Source organism: Rhineura floridana, chromosome 3 (genome assembly GCF_030035675.1).
Source record: "Rhineura floridana isolate rRhiFlo1 chromosome 3, rRhiFlo1.hap2, whole genome shotgun sequence".
NCBI classification, from domain to species: domain Eukaryota; kingdom Metazoa; phylum Chordata; class Lepidosauria; order Squamata; family Rhineuridae; genus Rhineura; species Rhineura floridana.
The window spans coordinates 40,317,500-40,345,034 of record NC_084482.1 but is presented as its reverse complement, the minus strand read 5'-3'; the positions used below and the strand labels follow the sequence as shown (position 1 = coordinate 40,345,034).

General features: G+C 42.1%; 1 protein-coding gene across 5 annotated transcripts; it reads left to right on the top strand.

Moving 5' to 3' along the window:
• Positions 1 to 121: 121 nt before the first annotated feature.
• DNAJC14 (DnaJ heat shock protein family (Hsp40) member C14) lies at positions 122 to 27,247 on the top strand. Of its 5 annotated transcripts, none has more exons than XM_061615461.1 (10): positions 122 to 193; positions 8,906 to 8,995; positions 14,269 to 15,128; positions 18,127 to 18,320; positions 18,626 to 20,134; positions 21,264 to 21,370; positions 23,161 to 23,280; positions 24,142 to 24,302; positions 24,767 to 24,863; positions 25,810 to 27,247. In XM_061615461.1, the coding sequence occupies exons 5-10, from the start codon at positions 18,692 to 18,694 to the stop codon at positions 26,045 to 26,047; spliced, it is 2,166 nt and encodes a 721-aa protein (XP_061471445.1). In that variant the 5' UTR covers positions 122 to 193; positions 8,906 to 8,995; positions 14,269 to 15,128; positions 18,127 to 18,320; positions 18,626 to 18,691; the 3' UTR covers positions 26,048 to 27,247. The 5 variants fall into 5 exon arrangements, with proteins under 5 accessions (XP_061471445.1, XP_061471444.1, XP_061471447.1 ...); XM_061615460.1 differs by having other exon boundaries at positions 122 to 202; XM_061615459.1 differs by lacking the exon at positions 122 to 193 and adding an exon at positions 213 to 404.
• The last annotated feature ends 288 nt before the right edge of the window (positions 27,248 to 27,535 follow it).

The window sequence follows — 27,535 nt, the reverse complement described above, 5'->3', positions numbered from 1 at the left end:
GATTACTTTTGAGAAAAAGTAAAGCAATCTGTTACTTTGAGAGCAATTGTAATTGTAACGGTCGTTACTACTTTTGGGGGGCATGTTATTGTAACTGTAATTTATTACTTTTTAAAAGTGAGGAAAATGGCCGCGGAGCAATGAGGTCAAGATAAGTGGAGCTCTGTATAAACTATCAGCCAATAGCTAGATTGTGAGCAAAGTGAGCTTATTTTAACTGTCTGCATTTTAAGTTCCTCTATGAATCTCTTTAATTGTTTAGAAAAATTGACTTTTATACTGCTCTTAGTCTGTTTATTTTGTCTGAAGTGACTGAAGAGGTCTCCCAAGGCCGGGAGAGTTAATTGGTGATTTGTAGTTCCCAACAACCTTGAATCCTCGGCCAGGAGACAATTAATTAAAAGGTGAACCAATGTGTTTCCCTCAATATTTCATTTAACGAACGACTTCTTATTTTAAAAGTATTATAAATCTGAAAGAAAAGATGTCGAGTGAGGTGGAGACGCTAAACTCATTGAAACTAATTCGCCTTAAAGAGACACCTACAGATTTAAAAGATTCTATAAATTGATTTTTAACTGGGAAAATTTTAAATACCTAATGGAAAGATGATGAGTGAATTTGAAACGCTAATTGTGTAAGAGTCACAGGAAGTCAAAGAGACATTTATTGATGTAAAAGATCATAGATAATGGTTCTTACCAGGAAAAATTACAAGGATCTAGGGCTCCAGCTGACTTTGGATTCTATGCAGCCCCGAAGTAAAGCGAAACAGGCAAAAATAACTAACTATTATCATCTAGAAGAGAGAACTAAAAAAGAGGATAATAAATTGGCCATGGTGGATATATCTGATGGTGGAGAGGCAAATATAAATATAAATGATTGGACAATAAACAATTACCCTTTGTGGGAGTCTTATATCCCTGAGGGACCTACAGATAACCTGGCGCAAGAAATGGCGTGGGCTGAGGCAAATGAAGACGCTTTAAAGTTACTGCAACCAGAGAACAAATCAGAATTACCAACTTTAAGCGACCACAGTTCAATGCCATCCTTAGAAGCCTCAGTCTGTTACGAGGAAGATATTAGTCACGATCAGATAAATGCAACCCTAAGTGATGAAATAAAGCACCTGAGGACCTCAAGCCCTTGAGTAACTATGGTGAGTGATAACTGGTGCCAAGTGATGACACAATCTATGAACCAAATATCCAAATTCGTGGCAGAATCTAATTCTCTTCTAACAACGCTAACGAACCTTATTGCTACTATGATTAGTCAGTTCAATTCCGATCCAACTAATAAGAATTCGAGTACTAAAAAGACAGCCTCGCTGGGTAGTCAGACTACGTACACGACTGCCCCCCCATTTCTGGGGAAAAGGAAGAAAGGCAAAAAAGCACTGCCAAACATATTAAGAAGAGTAAAAATATCAAATCTTCAAGACTACAATATAAAGGTCACATGAATTTTGGAAAACTTTATAGGCTATTAGATGCACCAAAAATAGCACCAATTAAAAAGAAGAAAAAAAGAAAAAGGAAAAGGAATAGAAAAAGATGCAAGTCTAAAACTACCTCTGCTGTCAATCTAAAGCGATATATATCAACTATGACTGGAGTCGATCAAGTTCAATCAAACAATGAGTGCGAATTAGAAGAAATAAATAACGGCCCTCTTGTTTCGGACGACAATCAAAATGGATCACGATCTAAGGCAAACGACAATACAAACTATATGTTTCCTAAGGCGAAGTCTAAATCATGGGAGTTGGTTTTAAACCCGAAAAAGCTGGCCATTCTAAACTATCCCAAACCAAAAGGAATGCTCTCGCAAAAAGAAAGGAGATATCATCTACTGAAGACTGTCTTTAAGGCAGTAACCGGACTTATTCATATGGAGGATATTGCGAATATCGAATATCTGTTCTTTAATTATATCAATGCCAGAGTGATAATATTGTTCCATGATGAAGAGAAAGCAAAGTTACTCTTCGAACTAAAAGACCCCCTTTTAGCCCACAATCTTATCGTTAAGAGGGTCTTTGAAAATATAGCTGCTCCATTGAAGTTGATGGCATATCCAAAAGGAAGGGGTACCAAGGACTTCAAAGAAACTGACCATCAATTAAGATCTGTCTCTACTATGGATGTGAAACTAATACCCAGAATTCAACATGAACTATCCATCAACCATATAGTTAATAATAATGAGTCTCCCGCGGAATATCAATTCTTACCTGAAGAACATACCTTACTTGATACATTTACCAAGCTGCCAGATTTGGTTCAAGAAGAGATTATTGTGATGCGTCCTTCCCTGGCTCTCCCTGTCAGGTTCCTACCTGCGCGTGGCTACTGCCTGTCACTAGGCACCACCAGGGACTCCACCAGTCCGGACCGCACTCTCTTATGATTTCTCTCCCCGCTCTAGCACAGATCTCAACAGATCCCCCTGCTAGGCAACCACCAGTCACGTCCTAATACTAGTATTCCCAGAGACTCTGAATACTGGTATTGTTATTCTCTTCACCGCTGCCACCATTTGTTACAGTTCCCCTTCAGCCTTGGTCATTACCTTACCCTCCCTTCTGGTCTGTGAAACCCCAGCCAAGGATCAGGCCTTTGGTAAACCAAATTAAGTATTTATTAAAGATAACAAAGCTAACAAGATTAACAAGATTTCTTCTTAAGGCACATAAGCATATGGTTTTACTCAATACTAATCCGAACTCCACCCCCCTCCTTCTTCACTCTCTCCTGGCAAACAACTCTCTCAAACCCCACCAAGCAACCCACTCTTTCTCTTCTCCCCCCTATTCCACTCTCACTCTTCCTTTTATACATTCAGCCATTTTAAACACTCAGCCAATCATCTCGCACTCTACTGCCCATTCACTCCCCCTCTTTCACTCCACTTACCATGTATCTTCTAAAACAACAACACTTACCCTCTATACATTAATATAGGAACATCACATTTCCCCCCCCTTAAACAACAGCAGAGTATTATTCCTGTTCCAGGATTTATACGTCGCGTTAACAAATAAAAGTCTCTATGGGGAAAATGTCTTTCTTTGTTCCTCTGTCTGGTCACGTCACTGCAGTCCCAGCCATTTGCCTGGAAAGTCCATCGGCCAGTACATTGTCCTTGCCTTTGATGAACTGGAAGTCCACTTGATAGTCCTGTAGGGCCCAGGACCACCTCTGCAGCATAGCGTTATGGTTTTTCATAGTCTGCAACCATAACAAGGCCCGATGATCCGTAGTCACTGTGAATCTTCGTCCCCACACGTATGAGCGCAACTTGTTCAGTCCCCACACGACCGCTAGGCACTCCTTCTGGACCGACGAATAGTTTTTCTCCCTCGGCGTCAGTTTGCGACTCAGGTACGCCACTGGATGTCTGGTGCCTTCTCTCTCCTGCAGCAAGATGACTCCCAGCGCGAGGTCCGACGCATCTGTAGCCACGATGAATGGTTGCTCATAGTCTGGTGCTATTAATATGGGTCCTTGGCACAAGGCTTGCTTCAGCAGATCAAAAGCCTTCTGACATTCATCCGTCCATACCACACGCTCAGAACACTTCTTCTTGGTCAATTCATGCAAGGGGGTTGCTATTTCCCCAAAATTTCTCACAAACTTCCTATAAAAACCAGCCACACCCAGAAATGCCCTTACTTGTTTTTTGGTTAAGGGGATCGGCCACGCTTGTATTGCCTCCACCTTGCTCCATAAGGGGGTGATTTTCCCACTCCCCACCTTATGTCCTAAATAGATTACTTCCTTTAGTCCAAACTGGCATTTCTTAGCTTTTATTGTGAGGCCTGCTTTTCTTAAGGCCTCCAATACTGTTGTCAGGTGTTGGACATGCTCAGGCACCGACTTGCTAAAAATGGCCACATCATCGATATAGGCCACTGCAAAATCTGACATGCCTCGCAACACAGTATTGATTAGCCTCTGAAATGAACTTGGTGAGTTCCTTAGTCCCATAGGTAAGGTCACAAACTCATATAACCCATCTGGTGTACTGAAGGCAGTTTTGGCTCTGGATTGCTCGTCTAGTTCCATTTGCCAAAATCCTTTACAGAGATCTAGTGTAGAGATAATGGTTGCTGCCCCCAATAACTCTAACATAGCGTCTACCCTAGGCATAGGATACGCATCTGGGACAGTAATTTTATTGATTAGCCGATAATCAATGCAAAACCTTGTTGTTCCATCTTTTTTCGGAACCAGGACAATACTTGAGGCCCAGGGACTGATGGATTCCCTGATCACTCCTAATTCCAGCATCTCTTCCACCTCCTTTTTGATCTCATTCAAAACTTTCCCATTCACACGGTACAGAACAGATCTGATTGGGGCATGATCTCCAGTATCAATGGAATGTATAACTATACTGGTTCGGCCAGGTTTGTTGCTAAAGAGATTCCTATAGGTTTTCAAAACTCTCAGAATCTCCTCTTTTACTTCCTCCTTCACCTCCTCTGACCATTCCACTTGATCTACCCCTCCTTTGTCTTTGCTTTCCTGTACCAAATCTGGAAGTTCAGGCCCACTTCCCTCAGGGAATAAGGTAACTTGCAACACCTTTGCATCCCTGGTATGGTAAGGCTTTAACATATTTACATGAACCACTTTGCTTTTGTTTAATTGGTCTGTGGTGATTACATATATCACTGTGTCAAGCCTTTCTCTGATGGTATATGGTCCTTCCCAGTTAGCCTGTAATTTGTCATGTTTCCTGGGTATGAACGCCATAACCATATCTCCCACATCATACACACGTTCTCTGGCTGTTCTGTCATACCAGTAACTTTGCTTCTCCTGTGCATGACTCAAATTCTCTTTCACTACTTCCATCATTGATGTTAATTTATTGCGGAATTCCAATACAAAATCTACTACAGAAGTTTTGTACTCTCCCAGAGTTCCTTCCCATGAATTTTTTAGCAGTTCCAAAGGTCCCCTCACTTTTCTAGTGAACATTAGTTCAAAGGGTGAGAAGCCTGTTGACTCTTGAGGGACTTCTCTGTATGCAAATAAGAAGCATCCCAACCGTTCATCCTAGTCTTGTGGGTGATCTTGCACATAGCTTCTTATCATGCCCTTCAAAACTCCATTGAATCTCTCTGTTAACCCATTAGTGGCGGGATGGTAAGTAGTGGTCTTTAGATGTTTTAGACCACAACATTTCCACATACATTGCATCACTTCTCCCATGAATACACTGCCTTGATCTGTCAGCACTTCATGAGGGAAACCCAGCCTAATAAAGATTTTTAATAAAGCCTCTGCCACTACAGGGGCTTCTACAGATCTCAGTGCTTCTGCGTCTGGGTACCTGGTGGCAAAATCCACCACCACCACTAGATATTTCTTGCCATGCCTTGTGGGTTTGGAAAAAGGGCCCACCAAATCTATTCCCACTCTATAAAAGGGTTGTCCAATTATAGGAAGGGGCTTTAAGGGTGCCTTGGTCTTTACTCTACTCTTTCCCACCTTTTGGCATATTCCACAAGATAGACAATGTTGTTTTACATCCTTGGAGATATTTGGCCAATAATAATGTGCAGCCAATCTCCTCTTGGTCTTTTTTATTCCCAGATGTCCTGCACATGGGACATCGTGGGCTACCTCTAGCAATCTGGTTTTGTATTTGCTAGGTACTATCAATTGCTTCACTGGTTCACATTCATCCTTTCTTTCAGCAGGCATCCACAGTCTATATAAAATCCCATTCTCACACACAACTTGATTCCTCAGTTTGTCAGTGAAAGGAATCTGTTGGGTCAGCACTTGTTCCTTTATCTGCTTCAGACTTATATCTTTATGCAGCTCTTCCCTGAATTGATCTGCTTCTTCCCCAGACACCACTTGATACAGTTTGTCTTCTTCAGCAGGCCTGCTAGTGGTTGCTATGGTGACCTGAGGCTGGTTAACAGATTCCACCCTGTTTGTTTCAGCCCCCCTTAATATGGCTTCTTTTTCTCTGCCAATTTGCGTCTGGTCACTACATAGATCTTTCCTTGGGCGCCCATTACATCTCTTCCCAGTATTACTGGTTCTTGTTGCTGGGCATTAATGCCTACTTTATATCGGCCCTCTCGGCCTCTCCAAGTCATATCCACCAGGGCCACAGGCAAACTTTCTGGTTGACCCCTCACTCCTTGGATAGTCACTGTTTCCTGAGGTAATATTTCTTCAGATTTTATTAAATCTGGCCTCAGTAACGTCTGAGCGGCACCAGTGTCAAGCAATGCCCAATAAGTTGCCCCTTGTACACTCACTTCCTCTCTCAGACTTGAATCAAGGTCTATTACTTCTGTCCAGTTTATCTGGCAAAACTGAACCTTTTTCGCTGCTTCTAAAGCCTTGGGCTCTGTTTTCACTGCCCTTGTCTGAGCAGGATTACTAATGGGGTTGGCAACCTCACATTGAAAACGTAGGTGCCCCGGTCTACCACATTTGTAGCATAATTTCTCCTCACTTTTAGGGTACACAGATCCACTCTGGGGTGTCCTGTGCCCTTCAGATTTTAATGGAGGACTCACTCGCTGTGGTACCACATCCCTTCTGCCAGCACTATATGGTCTGGGTTTAAACTCTCTTGATGTTTTCCCCACCCAGCCAGTTCTATTGGAGGCAAAGTGATCCGCCATCTCGGCGGCCTCCTGCACAGATGTAGGGGAACGGTCTTTGACCAGGAGCCTTATTTCTGGTGGTAACTGATGGTATAATTGATCCAGTATCATGAGGCTTTTCACCTCTTCCACTGACTGAGCTTTGGCACTACTCATCCACTTTCCAAATATATCCATCAACTTTGCTCCCAGTTCCACAAAAGACCTCCCTGTCTGTATCTGGCAATTTCTGAAAAGCTTTCTAAAATAATCAGGCCCCAGTCTGAATCTTTTAAACACTGCTTCTTTGAATTCAGCATAGGTGACGGGCTTGTCTGAGGGGAAATATTGGTATACCTCAGCCAATTCCCCTTTAATCAGGTTTGATAAATACTGCATGTATTTATCTTCAGGTAGCCCCCACAACTGAGCTGCTTTTTCAAAGGTGCTGAGGTAAATTTGAGGATCTTGACCAGGCTCATAGACAGCAAAGTCCTTTGGAGTAATTTTTATTTTTGCTCCATCTCTCTCTTTCCTTGTCTCCTCAGAGTGAAATTTCTCTCTATCAAATTTTAACTTTTCTACTTGTAATTCAGCATCCAATGCTCGTTGCTTCTCCCTCTCCTCAAACCCCAATCTCATTCTCTCAATTTCCAACTCCCTCTGTTTTTCCTTCTCTGCACCTTCCATCCTCAATCTCTCAGCTTCCATCTTCAATCTCTCAGCTTCCAACTCCCTCTGCTTGTCTTTTTCCTCAGCCTCCCATCTTAACTTCTCTCTCAAGTACTCTATATAAGCGGGATTGCTTAAATATCCTTCTGGGGTCTCTTCCCTGACAGGTTGTTTTTGCTGGGCAGTAGCAAATCCTATAAGTGCTACCCTCAATTCATCTACCCCTTTACCCTCGTGAGGTAAATTGAATGTTATGCACTTCTCCACCAGCTCCTCTCTTTTCATTTTTATGTATTCAGCCATGGTGTTTGAGTTCACTCACTCTTTGCCACACACTCTTTGCCAGTCACTCTCACAAGAAATCTTGTTTTGTTATTTCTGTTTGCCACACCACTGTTCTGGATTCTCTAGTATTCGTATCTGGATTCTCTGTTGTTCATATCCCACCGCTACTGCCACCACATGTGATGCGTCCTTCCCTGGCTCTCCCTGTCAGGTTCCTACCTGCGCGTGGCTACTGCCTGTCACTAGGCACCACCAGGGACTCCACCTGTCCGGACCGCACTCTCTTATGACTTCTCTCCCCGCTCTAGCACAGATCTCAACAGATCCCCCTGCTAGGCAACCACCAGTCACGTCCTAATACTAGTATTCCCAGAGACTCTGAATACTGGTATTGTTATTCTCTTCACCGCTGCCACCATTTGTTACAGTTCCCCTTCAGCCTTGGTCATTACCTTACCCTCCCTTCTGGTCTGTGAAACCCCAGCCAAGGATCAGGCCTTTGGTAAACCAAATTAAGTATTTATTAAAGATAACAAAGCTAACAAGATTAACAAGATTTCTTCTTAAGGCACATAAGCATATGGTTTTACTCAATACTAATCTGAACTCCACCCCCCTCCTTCTTCACTCTCTCCTGGCAAACAACTCTCTCAAACCCCACCAAGCAATCCACTCTTTCTCTTCTCCCCCCTATTCCACTCTCACTCTTCCTTTTATACATTCAGCCATTTTAAACACTCAGCCAATCATCTCGCATTCTACTGCCCATTCACTCCCCCTCTTTCACTCCACTTACCATGTATCTTCTAAAACAACAACACTTACCCTCTATACATTAATATAGGAACATCACATTTATGACTAGAATAGATAAGTTAGGGGCTGTCTTAAAAGAACAGAGACTTTAAAAAGAGAATGATGAAAAGAATTTGATTGCTGCTACCATCGAGCCGGACCATGAGCCCCCTGGGGCCCCTCACTTATTGCAAGAAACGAACAATGATGAAGGATGGCCTACGGATGCGCACTTAGCGATAGAGTCAAGTAATGTTGGATATCAAATACATCTGGGTGATAATGACATCAATCATGGATCCAACTATATTAGTCAAGTGATGAGAACTTTGGATCCATCAGAAATAAAAATCCCTAATGTTAAATTTGCGCAACATTTACATAATAACAACTGACAAAAATCGAATCAAGCTGTCTCCACTTTAAAGCTCCTTTCTTGGAACATTGCGGGTTAGATGAATAGATCTGCTGATCCTTCGTGTATTTTAATTTTATAACAACATCAAATTCTGTTCCTTCAAGAAACCTGGTCGATGAATGAACTTGGACTGGACGGTTTCTCGGCATACCAGATAAGGGCAACCCCCAGTAACAAAGGTGGACGACCAAAAGGTGGTATCTGTATATTTATTTCTACTGCGTTACAAGCCTCTATCACTGTTGTTGACCCCCTGCCTGATTTGGCAGTAGCGGTAATTTTAAAATTAGCTTCTTGCTCCCTACTTCTGGTTAATGTCTATATATCTCCTAGTAAAGATAAAAAATCTGGTGCAAATAAAATCATTAAATTAGAAAAATATTTATTGAATTTAACATCATTACATCCAGAGGACATTTAAATGCTAGATTGGGCCCATCTGATGAAGCTCTATTTGCTAAATATCACCAGGTGGTCACTTTCATAGAGAGTCCTTATAGGATACCCTCAAGACAATCCAAAGATCAGGGTATAACCTATTTGGTCCTTTGTCTTGCCCAAATGATTACAAAGTTAAATATGATTTTACTTAATGGCCGAACTATCGGTGATAGGGATGGTGATTATACGTTTCTGTCAAGTAGAGGAGCATCGGTAATCGATTTAGGAATCGTATCTCAAGAATTATATCATGTGGTTAGTAATTTTGAATGTATTGAGAGGCCAGAAAGTGACCATGTTCCTATTATGATGGTTATAAACTGGAATTTTCCCCTCCAAATTGAACCCCAGACCTTTTCTAGAGTAGCCTATGAGGTCTGTCCTAGTAGGGTTAAGTGGATTCCTAAGCTGGAAAAAGAGATAAAAGAAAGATTGCATTCTCCAGATGTTCTTGCTCTAAAGGAATTGATACTTGCATCTTCTCAGACTTCAATCTCTTTTCAGTGTTTTCATCAATTAACGAATTTACTCCAAATATCAGTACTATCGCTATCCAAAGTCAAACCAAAAAATGTGATATGTAACTCTAAAATGTGGTTTGATAATGATTGTGTAGAAGGGAAAAAACTCCTAATAGCTAAGTTTAAGGCTTATAAAGAGAATTGTAATCTAGTAGAGTTCCACGCATATTGTGAACAAAAAAAATTGTTCAAATGCCTGATTAGTCAAAAGAAAAAAGCAACACTCCATGAAATTTGGCAACGCCTTTCTTATGCCTCCCGTTTAAAAAACTCCAACTTGTCTTGGAGAATTGTTGCAAGCAATTGGCCAAAGACATATCCCAATATGGGTTGTTATGTTCCCCCTAATGTGTGGGAAAATTATTTTACTAAAATATACGAACAGGACGCTGATTTTGTCAGATTTAAAGATACATCTTATGTATTTCCGGAGTGGGCCCCGGTTAGTCCTACTGAAATTTTAGAGCTTATAACTAAATTAAAAGCCAATAAAGCTCCGGGTTCTGATAACATTCCAGCGGAAGTATTTAAAACAAACGCGGAGTGGTGGGCCCCACTGTTGGCAGCTCTATTTACACATATAGATCAATCGATGCAAATACCCAGTGATTGGGGAATGGCCATAATTGTGCCAATATATAAAAAAGGCTCGCTCTATGATCTGGCTAATTTTAGACCTATAAGTCTTTTAAATATAGTAAGTAAACTTTACTCGGCCCATCTTTACGGTAAATTAGTCGCATGGATGGACCAAAATGAAATATTGGCCCCAGAGCAAGCAGGCTTTAGGATTGGTCATTCAACCACGGACCATGCTCTTGTGCTTCATCATTTTGTCAACAAATATAACGGATCTGGTAGTGTGTTGTTTACCGCTTTTATAGACCTAAAAACAGCTTTCGATTCTGTATCAAGAGAGAAGCTTTGGATTAAGCTTGGTCATACTAATATTGATACCCGTTTGTTGGCATTAATACGGGGTCTATATGACAACACATACCTTCGTGTTAGATGCAATAATAACGGCCAGTTAACAAACCCCATTCACACCTTTAAAGGGGTTAAGCAAGGTTGTATACTGGCTCCGTTATTATTTAACATTTATATAAATCCTTTTGTTCAAAGGTTGTCATCAATTATATCACATTCTCCAAGATTAGTAGAAATACCGAGACCTATTTTGTTATATGCTGACGATATCGTTCTAATTTCAAGAACCCCTGTAGGTTTGAGACGCCTGTTGTCTGCGTTAGCCCTGTTCTGTTCGGAAGAATCGCTAACGATAAATTATGAAAAAACAAAAGTAATGATTTTCACTAACAAAAGAATTAAACATATATGGAGGATTAATGGGCACATGATTGATCAAGTTAAGGCATTTAAATATTTGGGAATGACTTTTCAAGCAACTGGTTCATGGTCTCTACATACGAATTCGGCTGTTATGAATGCAAAAAGAACTATGAAGGCTCTATTAGCTTTTTACTATAACAAAGGGGGTCAAATTCCCTCTGCAGCTATAAAAGTTTTTAGAGCAAAAATAATCCCACAATTATTATACGGCTCTCAAGTAACAACTTATGAGAAGTTTGAGCCTTTGGAAGCAGTTCAAAATATTTTTCTTAGGTCTGTACTTGCAGTTCCCACTTGTGTCCCTAGTTTTATTTTAAGACTGGAAACGGGATTATTGTCCATAGAAGCCCGTGTTTGGTGCCTTAGAATTAATACATGGCTTAAATTGATATTTAATCCAGTAGGATTGGCTTCACATATCCTCCAGGATAAATTCCATTCAACGTGGGAAATGAAGATTATTGACAAAATAGTAAAAATGGGATTTTCAATCCCTTTAATTCTTTCAATGGGTTTTGTAAAAGCCAAAGAGCATATTATTCAAAGAGTTAAAGATGTTGACTTCCAACAACATCTGATGCAGGTCAAAAAACATATGTATAACAGCAATCCTCAATATCCCATGCCATATCTATCTAAGCTATCTCTACCCAAATATCGTAAGGCGTTTACGTTGGCTAGACTAAATTGCTTGCCATCTGCTATTTTGGAAGGTAGATATAAAAAAATATCTTATACTGATAGAAAATGTCCTTGCGGGGATGGAGAGATCGAGTCACTAATACACGTCCTACTTCATTGCCAATATTATAGTGAGGCTAGATCTTGGCTGATTACCCCGTTAATTACTCACCTTCCTGGAAGAAATGAAACCTTTTATGTTAAATATCTTCTTGCTGACCAACTAGTACATGTAACTGAATCGGTAGCTAAATATTGTGCTATAATTATTAATATCAGAAAAATTCTAACTTCACAGTTAAAATTTCTAGGAATTATATAGGTATTTTTATGGTTTTAAGTTTTCCTCATTCATATTGTTTCTTAATTTTCTATATATTTGTATGTTAATGTTTTATTGGTCTGTGACCGTAATAAACTCAATTCATTCATTCATTCACTTTTTAAAAGGAATCTTCCAAGCTCTGGCAATGGGTTGATCTACCAATCTGTCCAAAGCTGAATTAAAAAGAAACCGCACTCAAGCTGATCTGATCAGGTTTTAGAGTAAAAAGTGGTTTGACTAGCATTGTGTACCCCCATTTTCAGAAAACAATGGAGATGCACTGAAAGTGGCACACAATAAGTGTGTCTCTTTCCACAGGCCTCCCTCCTTAAGGACATATAAAGATATGGGACCAGACTCAAGGGTACCCCAAATTCACCAAATTATTTCTGATTTGGGCTTCTCAGTGGGCTACTTGATTACAAGGGGCTTTAGTGCCACCCTGGGCTCCTATTGGGAAGAATATAAATAGACAGATAAAGGTGCTCGTTTGGAAGTCACAAGGTGTTTAACTGATGTTGACTTCTAGGCTACTACAGCACTAGTGAGTGACAGTTGCTCTAATACACTGTACAAATATTTTACTGTTTCCCTTGGAAAATTGTCCTTATATGTGGCTTTTATTTGCCCACATGGCATTATAACTAAATGTGGATTAACTACTCTGCAGCTGCTGGAGGTCAAGGGGTGCTATAATGGCCAATGTAAGATGAGCAGATCTTGTCCCACTAGTTGTTGGAAGGTAGAAGACTTGGTTCACTTTCTGTCCATTATATCTAGACTTAAGAACTTGATATCTTGACCCCCGTTTTGCTGGAATTGAAGATAATACTTTTTAAAACAAAACTGTATTTTTATTGGCACAAACACATTTCTGTGGGACATACTGGGGTGCTAAACTAGCCTTAGAGAGAAGGAAAGCAGTTATTTCCCCTCATAATAATATATGCTCCTAGAACTTTTCATTATAACTAGATTTAACTTTTGCGGTATTTTAGTATGTTTATATAATTTATTCATCTTATTTTCTTTCTAACTATTGGTTTTTAATCTGTTCTCTGTTTTTTGTTTTGTATATATGCAAAAAGCCTGGTTGGCTATTATGCAGTAAACTGAATAGAACTATTACAACCCAGGTTGTAATTATTATGATCTACATAGTGTAGTATTTAGGGTTATTTTGTTGGTTATGTTTATAATTTATTTTGAAAAAAAAGTGGAATAACCCAGTTTGTAACACTTACATTTCACTGCCATTCTCAAATCATTAATTGGCCAGAAATTCATTCAGTGGTTGATATAAGCAAGGGTTTTTTTCCTGAATAACTTTCCAATCAGCGCAGTCTCTGCAGTTTTGATTTCAGGCTAAGGCTGCAATCCTGTCCCCTCTTACCTGGGAGTTAGCCTCATTGAATTCAATAGATCTTACTTCTGAGCGGGCGTAATTAGGATTGCTCTATTAGTAATGAGACTAACAACATTTTAGGCTGTAATCCTATGTCTGTTTACCTATAAGTCTTATTGAACTGAACTGAATGGGACTTACTTGTGAGTAGGCATGTATAGGATTGCACTGTTAAACACTTTCGTTTAGTTTCTGGTTGTGATTATCTGAACAGTCTATTTACGTCATCTGATTGTGTGAACAAAGATTGGCAAAATGTATTATGGGAATATACTTAATTCAAGATGAACTTGTGAATGATCTTTTCAAGTGTATTTTGCCTTACCAAACACAAATGGTACAACAAAGATTGAGGATAGCTAATACTTCATCAATTAAGCTCAGGAATAGATCATGGCGTAGGAAGGTAAGAGAACAATGTCCTAAGGAGGCATTCAAGAGGAAGCTGGACAGCCATCTGTTGGGTGTGTTTTAAGTTGGATTCCTGCACCGAGTAGGGGATTGGACTCAATGGCCTTATAGGTCCGTTCCAACTCTACTATTCTATGATTCTAAGGCCAGGGTGAATTTTACTTTGGAAACCTAACCTGATGGTTCCCATCTGCAAGGTCCCCAACCACCCAGTGCAATCAGCTTTTCTAGGCTGTTAAAATCTTAAAATTTTAGTTACAATAAGGCTGAACCCTATACTATAGGACCTATAGCTTACTCAAATTAATGATGAATCCTGCTGTGTCCTAGATTCAACATGCTGTGAAAACTCCAACACGTGGAAGGAAGTGGGTTGTCTGGGGGATGGAGAAAACACACCTGGCTGAATCTAATGAAACCCCAAACAGAACTGCACTAGGGAAGATCTGTGTCCAAAAGAGAAGAAATGTTGTTCCTTCATCCACAAAGGCAGCCAAATATCCAAGCTGCTTCTACAGATTCCCAAATCACTGGATCTGCATTCTCAGTGAGTTTGTGCTTCCTCAAGTTACTGGATAAACCATGGGCTTTGCAGGACCAACTCATTCCTCAGATGCCACGATGCCAGCCAGGACACGTCCATGCCAATTTCCTTTCAACAATCTATATCTACCAGCTGTTGCCTCTCTTGAATGATAACACAAGGGGAGTTGATAAAGGATATGAATTGTCCTCTGCTGGTGAAAACTGGAACTTGGTTTGAAAACCTTTACTTTAGTATTTGCAGCTTTGAATGAGATATTTTTCCTGAAGCACCAATTTCCCTCTAAAACTGAATGGGCTTTAGGACTTAGGACTGGGTAAAAGCCAGTTCCAATGAAAAGATCTTCAAGCTCTTCCAAATGATATTCAGGCTCTAGGCACATATCCAGAGGAAGGGAGTTCCATAACCAATATCTGCATGTCTTTGTTGTATGATCTCAGTATAATAATAATCAGGAAAGTGCTCTTGCAGCCCAGTCCTTTGCATGTTTCATTGAAAAGAAGTCTATGGAAGGAAGTCTCAATTTTCTACTTTTTGTAGTGGTGTTTTTCTTCTCCTCAACTTCTGGATGAGTATAACATAGTGCTATCCTAACTCCACTTACCAGAGGGGAAGCCCCATTGAATTTAATAGGACTTCTGAACAGGTATGTTTACGATTGTGCTGTAAATTATGTTGATGTTGCAGCAGCATAAGTGTTACTCCAGTATACTGAAGTTATAGAATTGCCCTGCTTGCTTCTTTCTTTTAATCGTGGAATCTCAATTTCTTCATGCATTGTAAAGTCCAAGTCAAGAAAATTTGGATAGTTGTAGATTGATGTTTAAAATAATTCAGTTCTTACTTCAAATTGTATGCTAAAAAGCAAAAACATTACAATGACTCATTGCTCTGCTTCAGGGACTTTGTCTGCTGTTTTAAACATCTGATCTCTATCAGTGAATGCCTTTCTTATCATAAATTCAAAACGGAATCTTGTGGCACCCTGAAGACTTAACAGATTTACTGTAGCATAATCTTTTGTTTAAGCCTCTGACAGTATAGATTATGAAAAACTATGGAATACTTTAAAAGAAGTGGGGGTGCCGCAGCATCTGATTGTTTTGATGCGCAACCTATACTCTGGACAAGAGGCTATTGTATGGACAGAATATGGAGAAACCGATTGGTTCCCCATCGGAAAGGGTGTGAGACAGGGGTGTATTTTATCACACTATTTGTTTAATCTATACGCAGAACATATCATACGGAAAGCGGGATTGGACCAAGATGAAGGAGGTGTGAAAACTGGAGGGAGAAATATAAATAATTTAAGATATGCAGACGATATCATACTACTAGCAGAAACCAGTAATGATTTGAAACAAATGCTGATGAAAGTTAAAGAGGAAAGCACAAAAGCAGGACTACAGCTGAATGTCAAAAAGACTAAAGTCATGACAACAGAAGATTTATGTAACTTTAAAGTTGACAACAAGGACATTGAACTTGTCAAGGATTATCAATACCTCGGCACAGTCATTAACTAAAATGGAGACAATAGTCAAGAAATCAGAAGGCTAGGACTGGGGAGGACAGCTATGAGAGAACTAGAAAAGGTCCTCAAATGCAAAGATGTATCACTGAACACTAAAGTCAGGATCATTCAGACCATGGTATTCCCGATCTCTACGTATGGACAGTGAAAAAAGCGTATAAGAGAAAAACCAACTCATTTGATGTGGAGTTGGAGGAGAGCTTTGTGCATACCATGGACTGCAAAAAGACAAATAATTGGGTGTTAGAACAAATTAAACCAGAACTGTCACTAGAAGCCAAAATGATGAAACTGAGGTTATCATACTTTGGACACATCATGAGAAGACATGATTCACTAGAAAAGACAATAATGCTGGGCAAAACAGAAGGGACTAGAAGCAGAGGAAGGCCAAACAAGAGATGTACTGATTCCATAAAGGAAGCCACAGACTTGAACTTACAAGATCTGAAGAGGGTGGTTCATGACAGATGCTCTTGGAGGTCACTGATTCATAGGGTTGCCATAAGTTGTAATCGACTTGAAGGCACATAACAACAACAACAACAACCAACTTTTGTGGATTGAAGCCCAGTTCCTTCAATGCACAAAATGAAATTAGCTTGCTAACCATGGAGTTATGGTCTTACAGGGAGTGTTGATTTAGTAACTCAGGTTTTGATCCAACACCTCAGGCTTTGCAAGTGTTAATTTTAAAGTGGTTTACTTTGATTGATCACAGTGGAATTCAAACCTTTACCTTCAGGGAACTCTTTCCACACTGAGCCATTTGTCATGGAACCACTGTATTTAGCAAGCAAGTTTAGTTCATTCAGCAGTACTTTACATGCCAGCCCCATGACCTAGTCTGCAATTTTATTATCTGGAGGTTTTCATTGTCTAAAGGTGCCTTTTACTATTTGCAACGTATTGCATTCACTGCGGTATGACAGCCATTCCCTACACTCCTAGGATTAAGATGCATGGCTTTGAGGGACAATTGAGCCTTGGTCACCTCTATTTCTATAGATTCAGTCCAGACTAAAAGCAAACTTGCAGCCAGATCTGATGTATGTTTATTCAAAACCATGAGCTATTGAGTTCTTGCTGTCTTGGAGATGATAGATAAGATCAGGGATGGATAGAAGCTAGATTGACTGCTAGTTCTCTGAGTGGTTTGTTATAGATTGGGAATGGTTTCTGACTCCCAGTAGTGTGGTGGCAAACTGAAAAGTGCAGGGTCCCTTCATAATAGTCCATCACAGCCACACACACACCCCTTTTTGCTGCTGAGTTGAGAATGAGAGCCCTGTTAATGCCTTCTCCCACGACAAATTTCCCTGGGAGCCAATAAGCATGAAAGGGGGGAGCGTTGGCTACTGGAAAGAGTATTCTCAGTGGTTGACTCACCTTCTTTCACTCTGAGTGGCTCCAGGCAACAGAAAAAGACAAGGAAGCATGTTGGAAGACTCTTCTCAGTGATTAACACTCCCCTTTCATGCTGATTGGCTCGTAGGATGCTGCAAACATAGGGCCCAGCTCCCCAAAAAAGTAAGGGGTTTAAAACCTCCTAAGACCCTGGACGACTACACCCCGTCCGATTGTTAAACAACAATAACAACAAGACTTTCCCCACCTAAATTAGGCTACTGTCCTAGAAGAAGAAAAGCTAATTACATGCGTACTTGTGTATGAAAGGACTGTGGACTCAGTTTAAGTTCTCCTATTGAAAACAAATTCCTAGGCTCAGCATGTGCAGCCTCAGAGGCACCCTGTCTTTTATTCTAACTGTATCTCATTTGCACCTGATTATGGCTGGTAGATTTTCGGTGAGTTCTAGGGAGAAACAATTAGATCCGGCAAGCCTGGAGTTTGCCCACCTTCCCTGGATAAGACTGACCAGAACCTATTTGGTCAGTGCAGGAGCCCAGGACAGAAGCCAGCCAACAGTCCCAGCATCTCCCGTCGCCTGATCTGTCCAAGGCAACCAGGCGACAGGCGTTAACCTCCCTCTAATTCGGGGGTAGATGGGAAGAGTCAGGGAGGCGCGGATAACGCTGGGTGGATGGCGGACCTGATCAGCAGCCTGACCACAATTTTGCGTTTGGACCTTTAAAAAAAAAATTAGGCCAGACGGGTAATGACGTTATAACAGCACTGGCCCCCTGCTGCCTTTCCCCTTGACCCGGACGTAGAAGGCAGAAAGTGGCGTTACACATAGGCGGGCGGAAGGCGGAAGTGGAGGCTTGCGGAGAGAAGGAGTGAGGGGGCAGGAAGAAGGAGCGGTAGCGCCCCCTCTCGTTGCCAGGGCAACAGGACCAGGTAAGCTCCCCCTCTCGCCTTCATTCGTGTCTTCTGTTCCCTTGTTTGAGGGACTACATTTTCCACCTCCCCCCGCCCAAAGCATGGAACGGCTTCCACTTTTCTCTCTCCTTTCTCCAGTCCTTGAAGTGGGCTTCAGGGATTTAGCTTTTTGTTAACCATTATAACGGCGGGGGGGGGGAGCAGGGAGAGTGCTGAGATGAGACTATCGTGGGACAGAAGTCCAGCCAGCAAAGAGGATTTGGGGTGGGTGCCGTGGTTTTTAAATTATAATCTGGATTTAAATCTATCTGGTTATTTTGCAGACAGAAGGATTGATGATGGCTGTAACTTAATCGACAAGACTAGAGTAGTCCTGGAATCCAGACACCATGGAGGATATTGGGTCTGAGACTGGAAATCTGTGTGAATGCAAGCCAGATTGCCCTGATTTGGCCAGGACTCTTCTGGGCACTGGCAGCCCTTGTGTGGCTAGTGAGTGCTCTTTCTCAGATGGTATGGATGCAGGAAGCAACATGTTCATTGGTGGCCAGATCTCCCAAGAGTGTGGCAGTTGCAAAGTCTGCCCCAGGAAAGAGGTATTAGTTTTGGAAGCAACTGAGGCTTGTGAGCTGGCTCCTGAAAAGACTGAAATTCTGAGTGGGGAGGAAGGTGTGAGGGAGACTGAAATTGCTTGGAATCGAAGGTGTGATCAAGATAATGGCGGCTTGCACTTTACTGGCTACAATGCCCCTGGCAATGGAGCGGGCTCTTGTCATTGTCAAGGAGAAACCTCTGATCTCTCTGCAACTTATTCAGAGAAAGGGCATGACTTGTGTGGTTTCACTTGCCACCACTGGCCTTCAGCCTCCAAGGAGAAGGACACATCAAAGTTACCACAAGACCAGGAAGATGTTGAAGATGACACAGCTTCAAAGTCCAAGGAGGAGCTTCCTGACTGCACTCGGGCTCCTGCAGGAAGAAAAGTTGCCCGGCAGCAAAGACACCGTTCCGCTGCTAAAGATAAGGGTGAAGGGCGTTTTGCACTATCGGGGGGGAAATACAGGCAGACGAGAAAGAGGAGTGATGGCGGGCGGCACCATGACATCCGAGCTGAACTGCTCAAGCATCTGGAAGGGTTGGCCTCATTCTGTGTCTCCTGCTTCAAACTCTTTATCAGCCTCATTGTGCAGGTCACCCACAGGTGTGGTGAGGGTGTGGAAGCTGGGGGAAAGCTATTGTACTCTTGCTGCTCCTTAAGCCCACGTGATCTAGACACCATCCGAACTAGCATGCAGGCTTGGATCCAGTATGCAAGGCTGGGCTGCAGGAAACTGACGCGGCAGCTGGGCTCCTGGGTTAGTGTGGCTTATCACCTGCTCAAGATGCTATGTGCTGTACTCTTTCTGGTGCTCATGCTTCTCCTGGGTAGCCTGAGACTCTGCTGGCGGGTTTCCAAAGCAGCCCTGTTCAGTGTCTTGGGTCAATTGGCCCGTACCAGCCATGGAGCCTGGCTTCTCTCAGCCATTGACCTGCCCCAAGTTTGGGCCCTCTTTAAAGAAAGCAGGACTTGCAAGTGGGTGGCAGGCCTGCTGCTTAAGTGGCACACCGTCCTTTGGATACCCAAAGGATTAAGGACCAGCCAGCCAGGGGACACTGCTTACAATGGGTCTCCTGGTGGGCCTGGGCCATATCAGCCTGGTGAAGAGGTGGCACGCTTGCTGGCTATGGCACATACTCCTGAAGAAGAGCTCAATCCTTTCCAGGTCTTGGGCTTGGAGGCAACGGCATCGGATGCTGAGTTGAAGAGAGCCTACCGACACTTGGCAGTTCTGGTGAGCACATGCCTTTTGAATTGGAGGAGGCCTCTTGAACCTCAGAGGGGAAAGAGCCTCAGTTTGAGAGGTGCCTTCATATTTCTCTATTGCTTTGTGCTGGTGAATGTTTGCAACTCGCAAATGCAGCTGTGTTTGCTACATGTATTTGCAAAGCTACTGCTAGTATTGCTCTAGGTGCAGCAGTATAGGCTGAACCTCTGTATCTGGTTGGCACAGTCCACTGCTTAATGTGGGTTTGTGTGGAGTGGGGGGGGGAGGGTCAGATGCTATTATTCAGTCAGTTCTTTAACAGTGTCTCACTTGTAGGTGTAGCTTCATCTCGTATATTACTGCCCACCCTAGTGACCTTGGAATTATTGTATTACTTGGAGGGACATAGTTTTGCTAGTCCGTTTGGTTATCAGGCCAGCATTGTCACTGTCAGCAACTGGATTGTTCAAGCCAGTTTTTCTACTTGGGGTATCAAGCAACAGTCTGCTGGGAAGCCAGGTTGAACCTGTCTTGATTTAGAAATCTTAACACCTTAAGGCATTATCTAGTTTCTAGAGCTGGAAAATTCCAGCCTGAACATTTAAGATGAATGCAGATCTCTTCTTTGCCCCCTTTCACTCATCCCAACATGAGGGGAAAAAAGGGCAAATGAACTGCAGTAGCGTACAGTACTGGTGCGGGACCATGGCCAGACACATAGTGGTCCAAGAGTTCAGACCCACCTTCACTGGGATCTGCTGCCCTGTCTCACTGACTAGGCAGGCTGGCCTCCTTTGTGATTGCAACTGCTTTTGATAGCATGCAGCTGTATCTTGTTTCTTCCCTGTTGTGATGGGGTGAGGCCACCTTGGAGGAAGCATGTTCCTCTTCTCTGAACACAAAACATACTGGTATTATCAACTGGAAGTCCCTGTTCAAGTTTCTACCACTCCTGTTCTGCTTAAGCCCCAGAATCATCCATATGGGGTATGTAGATGATAATGCTAGCCTATGTTATAGGATGACTGTTAGGATGACTGAGATAACATGTATTTTATACTTTTCTGAAGGGCTGAAAATTCTAGATACTATTAACACCCCAATACAAACAACTTCTGACCTTGTTGATTTCTGGGATGGGATGGGTGTTACACAGGTTCACCCAGACAAGAATAAGCATCCACGGGCAGAGGAGGCTTTCAAGGTACTGCGGGCAGCCTGGGATATTGTCAGCAATCCTGAGAGGAGGAAGGAATATGAAATGTGAGTGGGTTGAAATCCATTTGCTCATTTGATGTTTTCGGAATGAGGGTGATACCAGGTCCATGAAGTCTTAGCTGTGGAATGGGAGGGTGCATAGAGGGCAGCTCTTGAAGTGGAGACCATATTTAATAGGAAAAGATGCATTGCAAATAGGGCCATGAGCATTGGCTCACCCTGTGGTGAGAGGGACTAATAGTTCCAGCTGTTTTAAAATGCTGCCCTGGAAACACAATGGAAGCATGGGAAATAATCCTCTTGAATTAATAACTCTCCCACAAATAGTTAATCTGCCTCCATACAGCCAAGGCAGGCTTTATTGAGTGCCCCTTTGAGGCTTATGCAGGAGTAAGTGCCTCTATTACATTCTGTTAATGTGTTCAGGAGCACAAATATTCACAGCTGGATAAAGATACTTGGAATACATGATTTTTGAAAAAGAGCTTGTGTATCTAACTATTCATTGTATTGACCTCTCCTTCTGTCTTTGGAGGTAGAAGCCAATACTGTAGTAGCTCCTTGTCCTCTTTCTTAAGATGTGTATTGTCATTATGTCTCTTTGTGAATTATAGTAAAGGAATGTATCCAAACCTTATTAGAAAGAATCTAATCCCTTCTCCACCTAGCAATTGTGGAAAGGCACTGCAGAGAGTATAAATGGAGCGTGCTGGAGATAAGGGTCCAAATTATGTTCTGAGCTGAAAATTTGATTATTTTTAATACAATTTTATTAAAAAATGATGATAGTAGGCACCATATTAGAAGAGGCATTCTCTTCCCCCCCCACCGTATGAGAGAGAAAGGGAGGAAATGCCTCTTCTAAGATGATGCTTGCTGTGCATCATCAAAAAACAAAGTATGCTTTTTTACAACTATTTTTCTTGTATGCAGATGTAATCAATTGATTAGCAGGTTAAAAATATGAATTGTAGTAGACAAATTGGTTAAGGTATCTTTAATTAGGTGACATCCCTATTAAGATCTGACATCTCAGATCCACCCGCTACCTAGCCAGGAACAGTCCAAGGTCTAGCTAGAGTATTGTCAGTTCTTGGGCAGTTGTCCTTATTGGTCCACTGTAGAGTCCTCCAGAGCCTAGTATGTTTTATTGGAGGATGTTGAGTGGCATGGTTTCATCGAGTTGAACCTGGATCTTCAGAGTCTCTCAGGAATAGCAGCAGGATTTAAATAAAACTCACAGCCATTCCTGTCATCACATGAGAAATTGGATACAGAGAACAATATATACACTATTACATGGAGTTGTATCAAAAGCAAGGCTGAAATAATCATCATGTGTTTGTTGTGTTAGGGAGTATCTGAAAATGGCTCAGGTAACATTTTGCCCACTGGGTACACTATACTGAGCTCGAATCAAGTTCCCCATATGTCAGGCAATGAATTCAATTGCCTTGCCATGACAAGGAAGTGTTCCCACTTGTGACTGAGTTTAAAATACTGGTAGATTTTCCAATATGAGAAAGCAGAATGACCATGCTATCTACATAATTGAAGGTTCCAGGTATGGAGTTAGCAGAACATGGGAGGAGGACCTTTGAATTCACCAGGGTAAATAGATGCACAGTACAGGAAACAGAGTAGGTGGGGCTGGTATTGCTTCAGTATATGGCATTTATTTGTTACAGCCTTATCCTAGTTGTGGTTATTTGGAAGTAAGTTCTATTGATTTCGAGCGTTTGGGTAGAGTATTATAGCCTTTGTCTGGCACTTTCCAGGCTGCTTTCTTGTATTGGCATTACTGGCTTATGATTTCCCTTGTTTTTTATTTTCAGCAAGCGGATGGCAGAAACAGAGCTGACCAAATCAATGAACGAGTTCCTCTCCAAACTTCAGGATGACCTAAAAGAAGCCATGAACACAATGATGTGTAACAAGTGCCAGGGGAAGCACAAGTAAGTGGTCAGCTGCCATTAGCTCCTCAGTGGTTGCCACCATTATGCCAGGCTGGAAGAAGTAATAGCATGAGCATGTCTGTTTTTCTAGAATGTGCAGCATCCCAACTCTTGCTGGGCATTGTTTCAAAACAAAGCTATGTGGCAGAAAGGCTGCATCCAAGCCCTGATTTTGTGTCATGTGCTCTTATGAGGATGGCACCAGAGGACAGAGCTCTTTCTCTCTCTCCTCCCCCCTCCCAAGAGTTCTCTTGGCACTTGGTGGGTGGGATGCCTCTCTTTCTGGGAAGTCCAAGCCAGTTGTTTGTCATCCGCTCTTTAAACTCTTCTAGCCAGAGCTTGGTGTATTTCATGCTGTTGTAGCTTCACTATCTGAACACAAAATCTGGTATGTGGTTTAAAGTTGGTATCCTGAGAATTGAGCCTTCACTCTCTTTATTTAAGAAAAATGCTTCTAAGCATGCATGGAATAGTTTGGAAATGTGGGCAGTAGCTGGAGAAGCTAAGACACACAAAAAAGCAGCTGGGCAGGGTTTCCAGCAGTTTGGAGAGGTGAGGCTCTAGTATGTACCACTCCCTCTTATACGGGTACTAATTCTGCTGGCTGTATGACCCCAATCTCCATGTTTTTCCTTTCCTTTCGGTCCTCCAACCCATTACCTGAGATGATATACAAATGACTGTAACTTGTTTTGAGCATAGCATTTACTTTTGTGTAATCCATTTTTGGATGAAGAATCTACCAGTCTCCTTTGGAATGAAGGAAACTTGCATGGTGAGGATAGAGTTAAGTCAAATTCTAGTACATCAAACATGCACATCTCTGCTGTCTGGGCTTTGATCAATTCTTTGCTGCTGCAGGCGGTTTGAGATGGATCGTGACGCATTGAATGCCCGCTACTGTGCAGAATGTAGTAAGCTTCATGCGGCTGAGGAGGGTGACTTCTGGGCTGAATCCAGCATGCTAGGGCTGAAGATCACATATTTTGCCATGATGGATGGAAAAGTTTATGACATCACAGGTAATGGCACCACACTGCTGCTCAAGGGAAAAAGGAAGTGAAAGGTGGTTAAATGGGATTTTAGAACTCTCCTCTCTCTTCCCCCCCCCCAAATCTGGATACTTGCCATTCAGAGAATAGATGCTAAGGTCTTAATAGGCACTTCTTAGACTATTTAGCGTGGGCAGTATGCTGTGTAGATTGTTGAACCTTAAGGCAAATCTGGACAGCTCCACCTTTTGTGTGGCAAACATGCTTGTTGCAAGCAAATACATTCAAAACAGGGTAATAACTTTAACCCTAAAAGGAGTTAAAGAAGAGAAGGATTTTAAAATACTGGGACTTTGTGCCCTATGAATGATAAAACATGCTACTACAGAGGTTGCAATTGCTGTCGAGGGATTCTAAGAGCATTTCTGCTTTCCTTTAGAGGCAGATATCTCTTACTACCTCATCACTTGTTTCTCCCCCCCCTTTATGTGCAGAATGGGCTGGCTGCCAGCGAGTGGGAATCTCCCCAGACACACACCGGGTTCCATATCACATATCCTTTGGATCAAGGGGCTCTGGAGGACGTCAGAGGTTAGTGCTAAATGATGTTCCCTTAAAAAATGTTCTGCCCCCTTGTCTATGCAGAGATGGATCCTTTCTTAAGTTCTGAAGTGCTTTTAGGCTCTGTGCACTGCGATCCAGACATTTATGTACATTCTGGGTATCTTTTGTGTGTGAGGATTCCCATATGTATGGCCCTGCTCTTTACATTGAAATAAATGGGGGAGTGATAGGTGCATATCAAAGCTCTTCTGCATAGAAATTCTTGAAGATCTGGGTTCTGATGTCCTGTACACAACAGGACTTTCCAGTGGTGGCTGTGCTAAAACAGCCTATGTGCGCCGGCACCCACGTGCATAGTGAACAACTCCTTTTAGTTTTAAATATTTAGCAGACGAGTGTTCAGTTTACTCTCTCTCTGCAGCTGTGAATCTAGGACCACTCATTCATCCCCCAGTTCATTAGAATTTAGAATAGGATTTCATTCCAGCCACCACCTTCTACTGGGTAGTCACAGTCACAAAGGATTACCGGTAACTTCCCTCTAACTCTTGTGGATGAGTGGTACTAGCTCTGGCCTTGCTTCCTTTTTCAATAGTTTGACTGATACACCTTAAGATTCCTTGGGCTTAAGGCAGTACACCAATCTGCATGTAGAGTACTTTGTACCTAGAGTCCAAACTCTTGACCTAAAATCCTTCTAACCTGTATAGAAACAGGTCCCATTTTATTTATTTATTTATTTATTGCATTTGTATACCGCCCCATAGCCAAAGCTCTCTGGGCGGTTTATAACAATAAACCTTTAAATTGTAGAGAAATTGGTCACCTTTTCCACATGATGAATAGAATTCTACCACAGTTGGGAGCTCTAAAGCCTCCCTTCCACCTCCTGCTTCACTGTTAAGCGCAATATCTGTCTGCTGTAAGAGCTGGATCTGATCATCTTCTTTGCTCTCCCCATCCCCTTCGAAAGAGCTGCTTCGGATGGCAGCCCTGCTTCAGCTGCAGAACTGCAGGACTTCTTCAACCGTATCTTCCAAGGGAACCCTGGACAAATGCCAAATGGGAACTTTTTCAGTACACCCCAACCACCATCTGCAGGGGGAGTGCCAACCCCTCCTGCCCCTTCATCAAAGGTGGACAGTACTTCCCAGAAAGGAGATTCGAAGCAGAAACGGCGGAAAAAAGTGCGGCGCCCCTTTCAGCGCTGAGGATTCAACAGAGTGGGAGTGAAATCTCCCAGGCTGGCCTCGATGCCAGGCTTTTCATCAGGTAGCAAAAGGGCTGTTTTAAAAAGGGAAAAGTGTATTCTGCTTAGTGTCAAAAAATCCAGATGATTCAGGCTCCTCTGGAGTAATCTACAATCCAGTAACTTCTGGCTGGAAATAGACAACTCGTCTATCCACTGCTGTTGTTGACATGGATCCCATGATACCAAAGAACTCCAATAGATAGCTTCCTGAAAGTGTCATCGTGAAGATGTGGCATGGCCAGGTGTGGGGGTGGTGCAGCCTGTATTGAGCCATGGGATCTCCTTTTAAGGCAACTTTCTCCGTGAGCTGCTTCTATAATTGTCCCTTTTCAACACCAATGGTGTTAGCTGATTCTTCTCTTTTAGTCCATAAGGGTGCTTGGACTAGGACCTCTTGTCCTGCTATCAAATGTCTCCTAACTCACCTGGGACTTGGAGAAAAGTCAGAGGATAGCAAGTTGCCCAGGAAAGACTTGGCTTGGTCTGTGGTAATATTAAGGTGTGTAGAAAAGGAGCCTCTATCTTACTGCTGTGCAACATCGGCAGTAATGTTCTTACCCCATGCTGGGTATTCTCTGAACTACACTAGAAGAGAGTAAAGGGACCCATCATCCTTGCTAGAAAATATTAATTCAGGGTCTACCATGCAAAGGACCTATCTAGACTCAAAACCAAGTAAAGGTAGGAGGAGATGAAGATATATCTTATTGGTTACAGGACTGCACAAACACGGTGCAGATACTCAGGATTATGCCAAACAGTCTTTTAGCTCCTGCTTTGAGTCCCAAATATTCCATGGTTTTTGTTGCAAGACTACTGAGGTGTTCTGCATCACCCCATGAGCAAGTGGCCGCTTCTGGCTCTGAATGCAAAGTGACTCTTTGAGAGAACCAAGGTCCTATCTTTCTAAAGTGCTTGGTTTGCTCTTCCCTGATATAGCAAACACATCTATTTGCTTATGCTTTCCCAGGATTGTGATCAAATCAGTTAAGAAACTGGTGGTTAAACCCCAAGGTTTAGCATGGGCAGTGAGCTCTAACTGTCCAACCTTGTTTTATTGGAGGTTATGTTTTTTTTAAAAAGTTCAGATTTGTATGTACATACATATATTTAATACCATGTGTATTCCCCTTTGTATAAATGCAAATAAATGCCTTGGAGAGTCTGGCCTATGGTTTCATTCTTTTCTGTTCCGTGCACAATGCAGCTGCACATTTTAGGAATTTCTTTTTTCTTCAATATTTAGGGGAAAGGATTAATTTTAGCCTTGGATTTATCTTATGCGTACTAAGGGCATTAGCTGACAGGAGAGGCTGTTCATATCGCTGTACTTATAAGTTCTAGATTCAGTTCATTAACATTTAGGAGACTTTTACCCAACGACTGCAGTCAGTCCATGTGTCTTAAGAATTTATGTGGAAGTTCTGAAATTGTTAGGATTGTGACA

Coding starts and splice junctions, on each gene's coding strand:
- DNAJC14 (XM_061615461.1), top strand. CDS start 18,692: ATGGAGGATATTGGGTCTGAGACTGGAAATCTGTGTGAATGCAAGCCA. Junction 21,371..23,160: donor AGGAGGAAGGAATATGAAAT/GTGAGTGGGTTG, acceptor TTTTATTTTCAG/CAAGCGGATGGCAGAAACAG. Junction 24,864..25,809: donor GGCTCTGGAGGACGTCAGAG/GTTAGTGCTAAA, acceptor CCCCTTCGAAAG/AGCTGCTTCGGATGGCAGCC.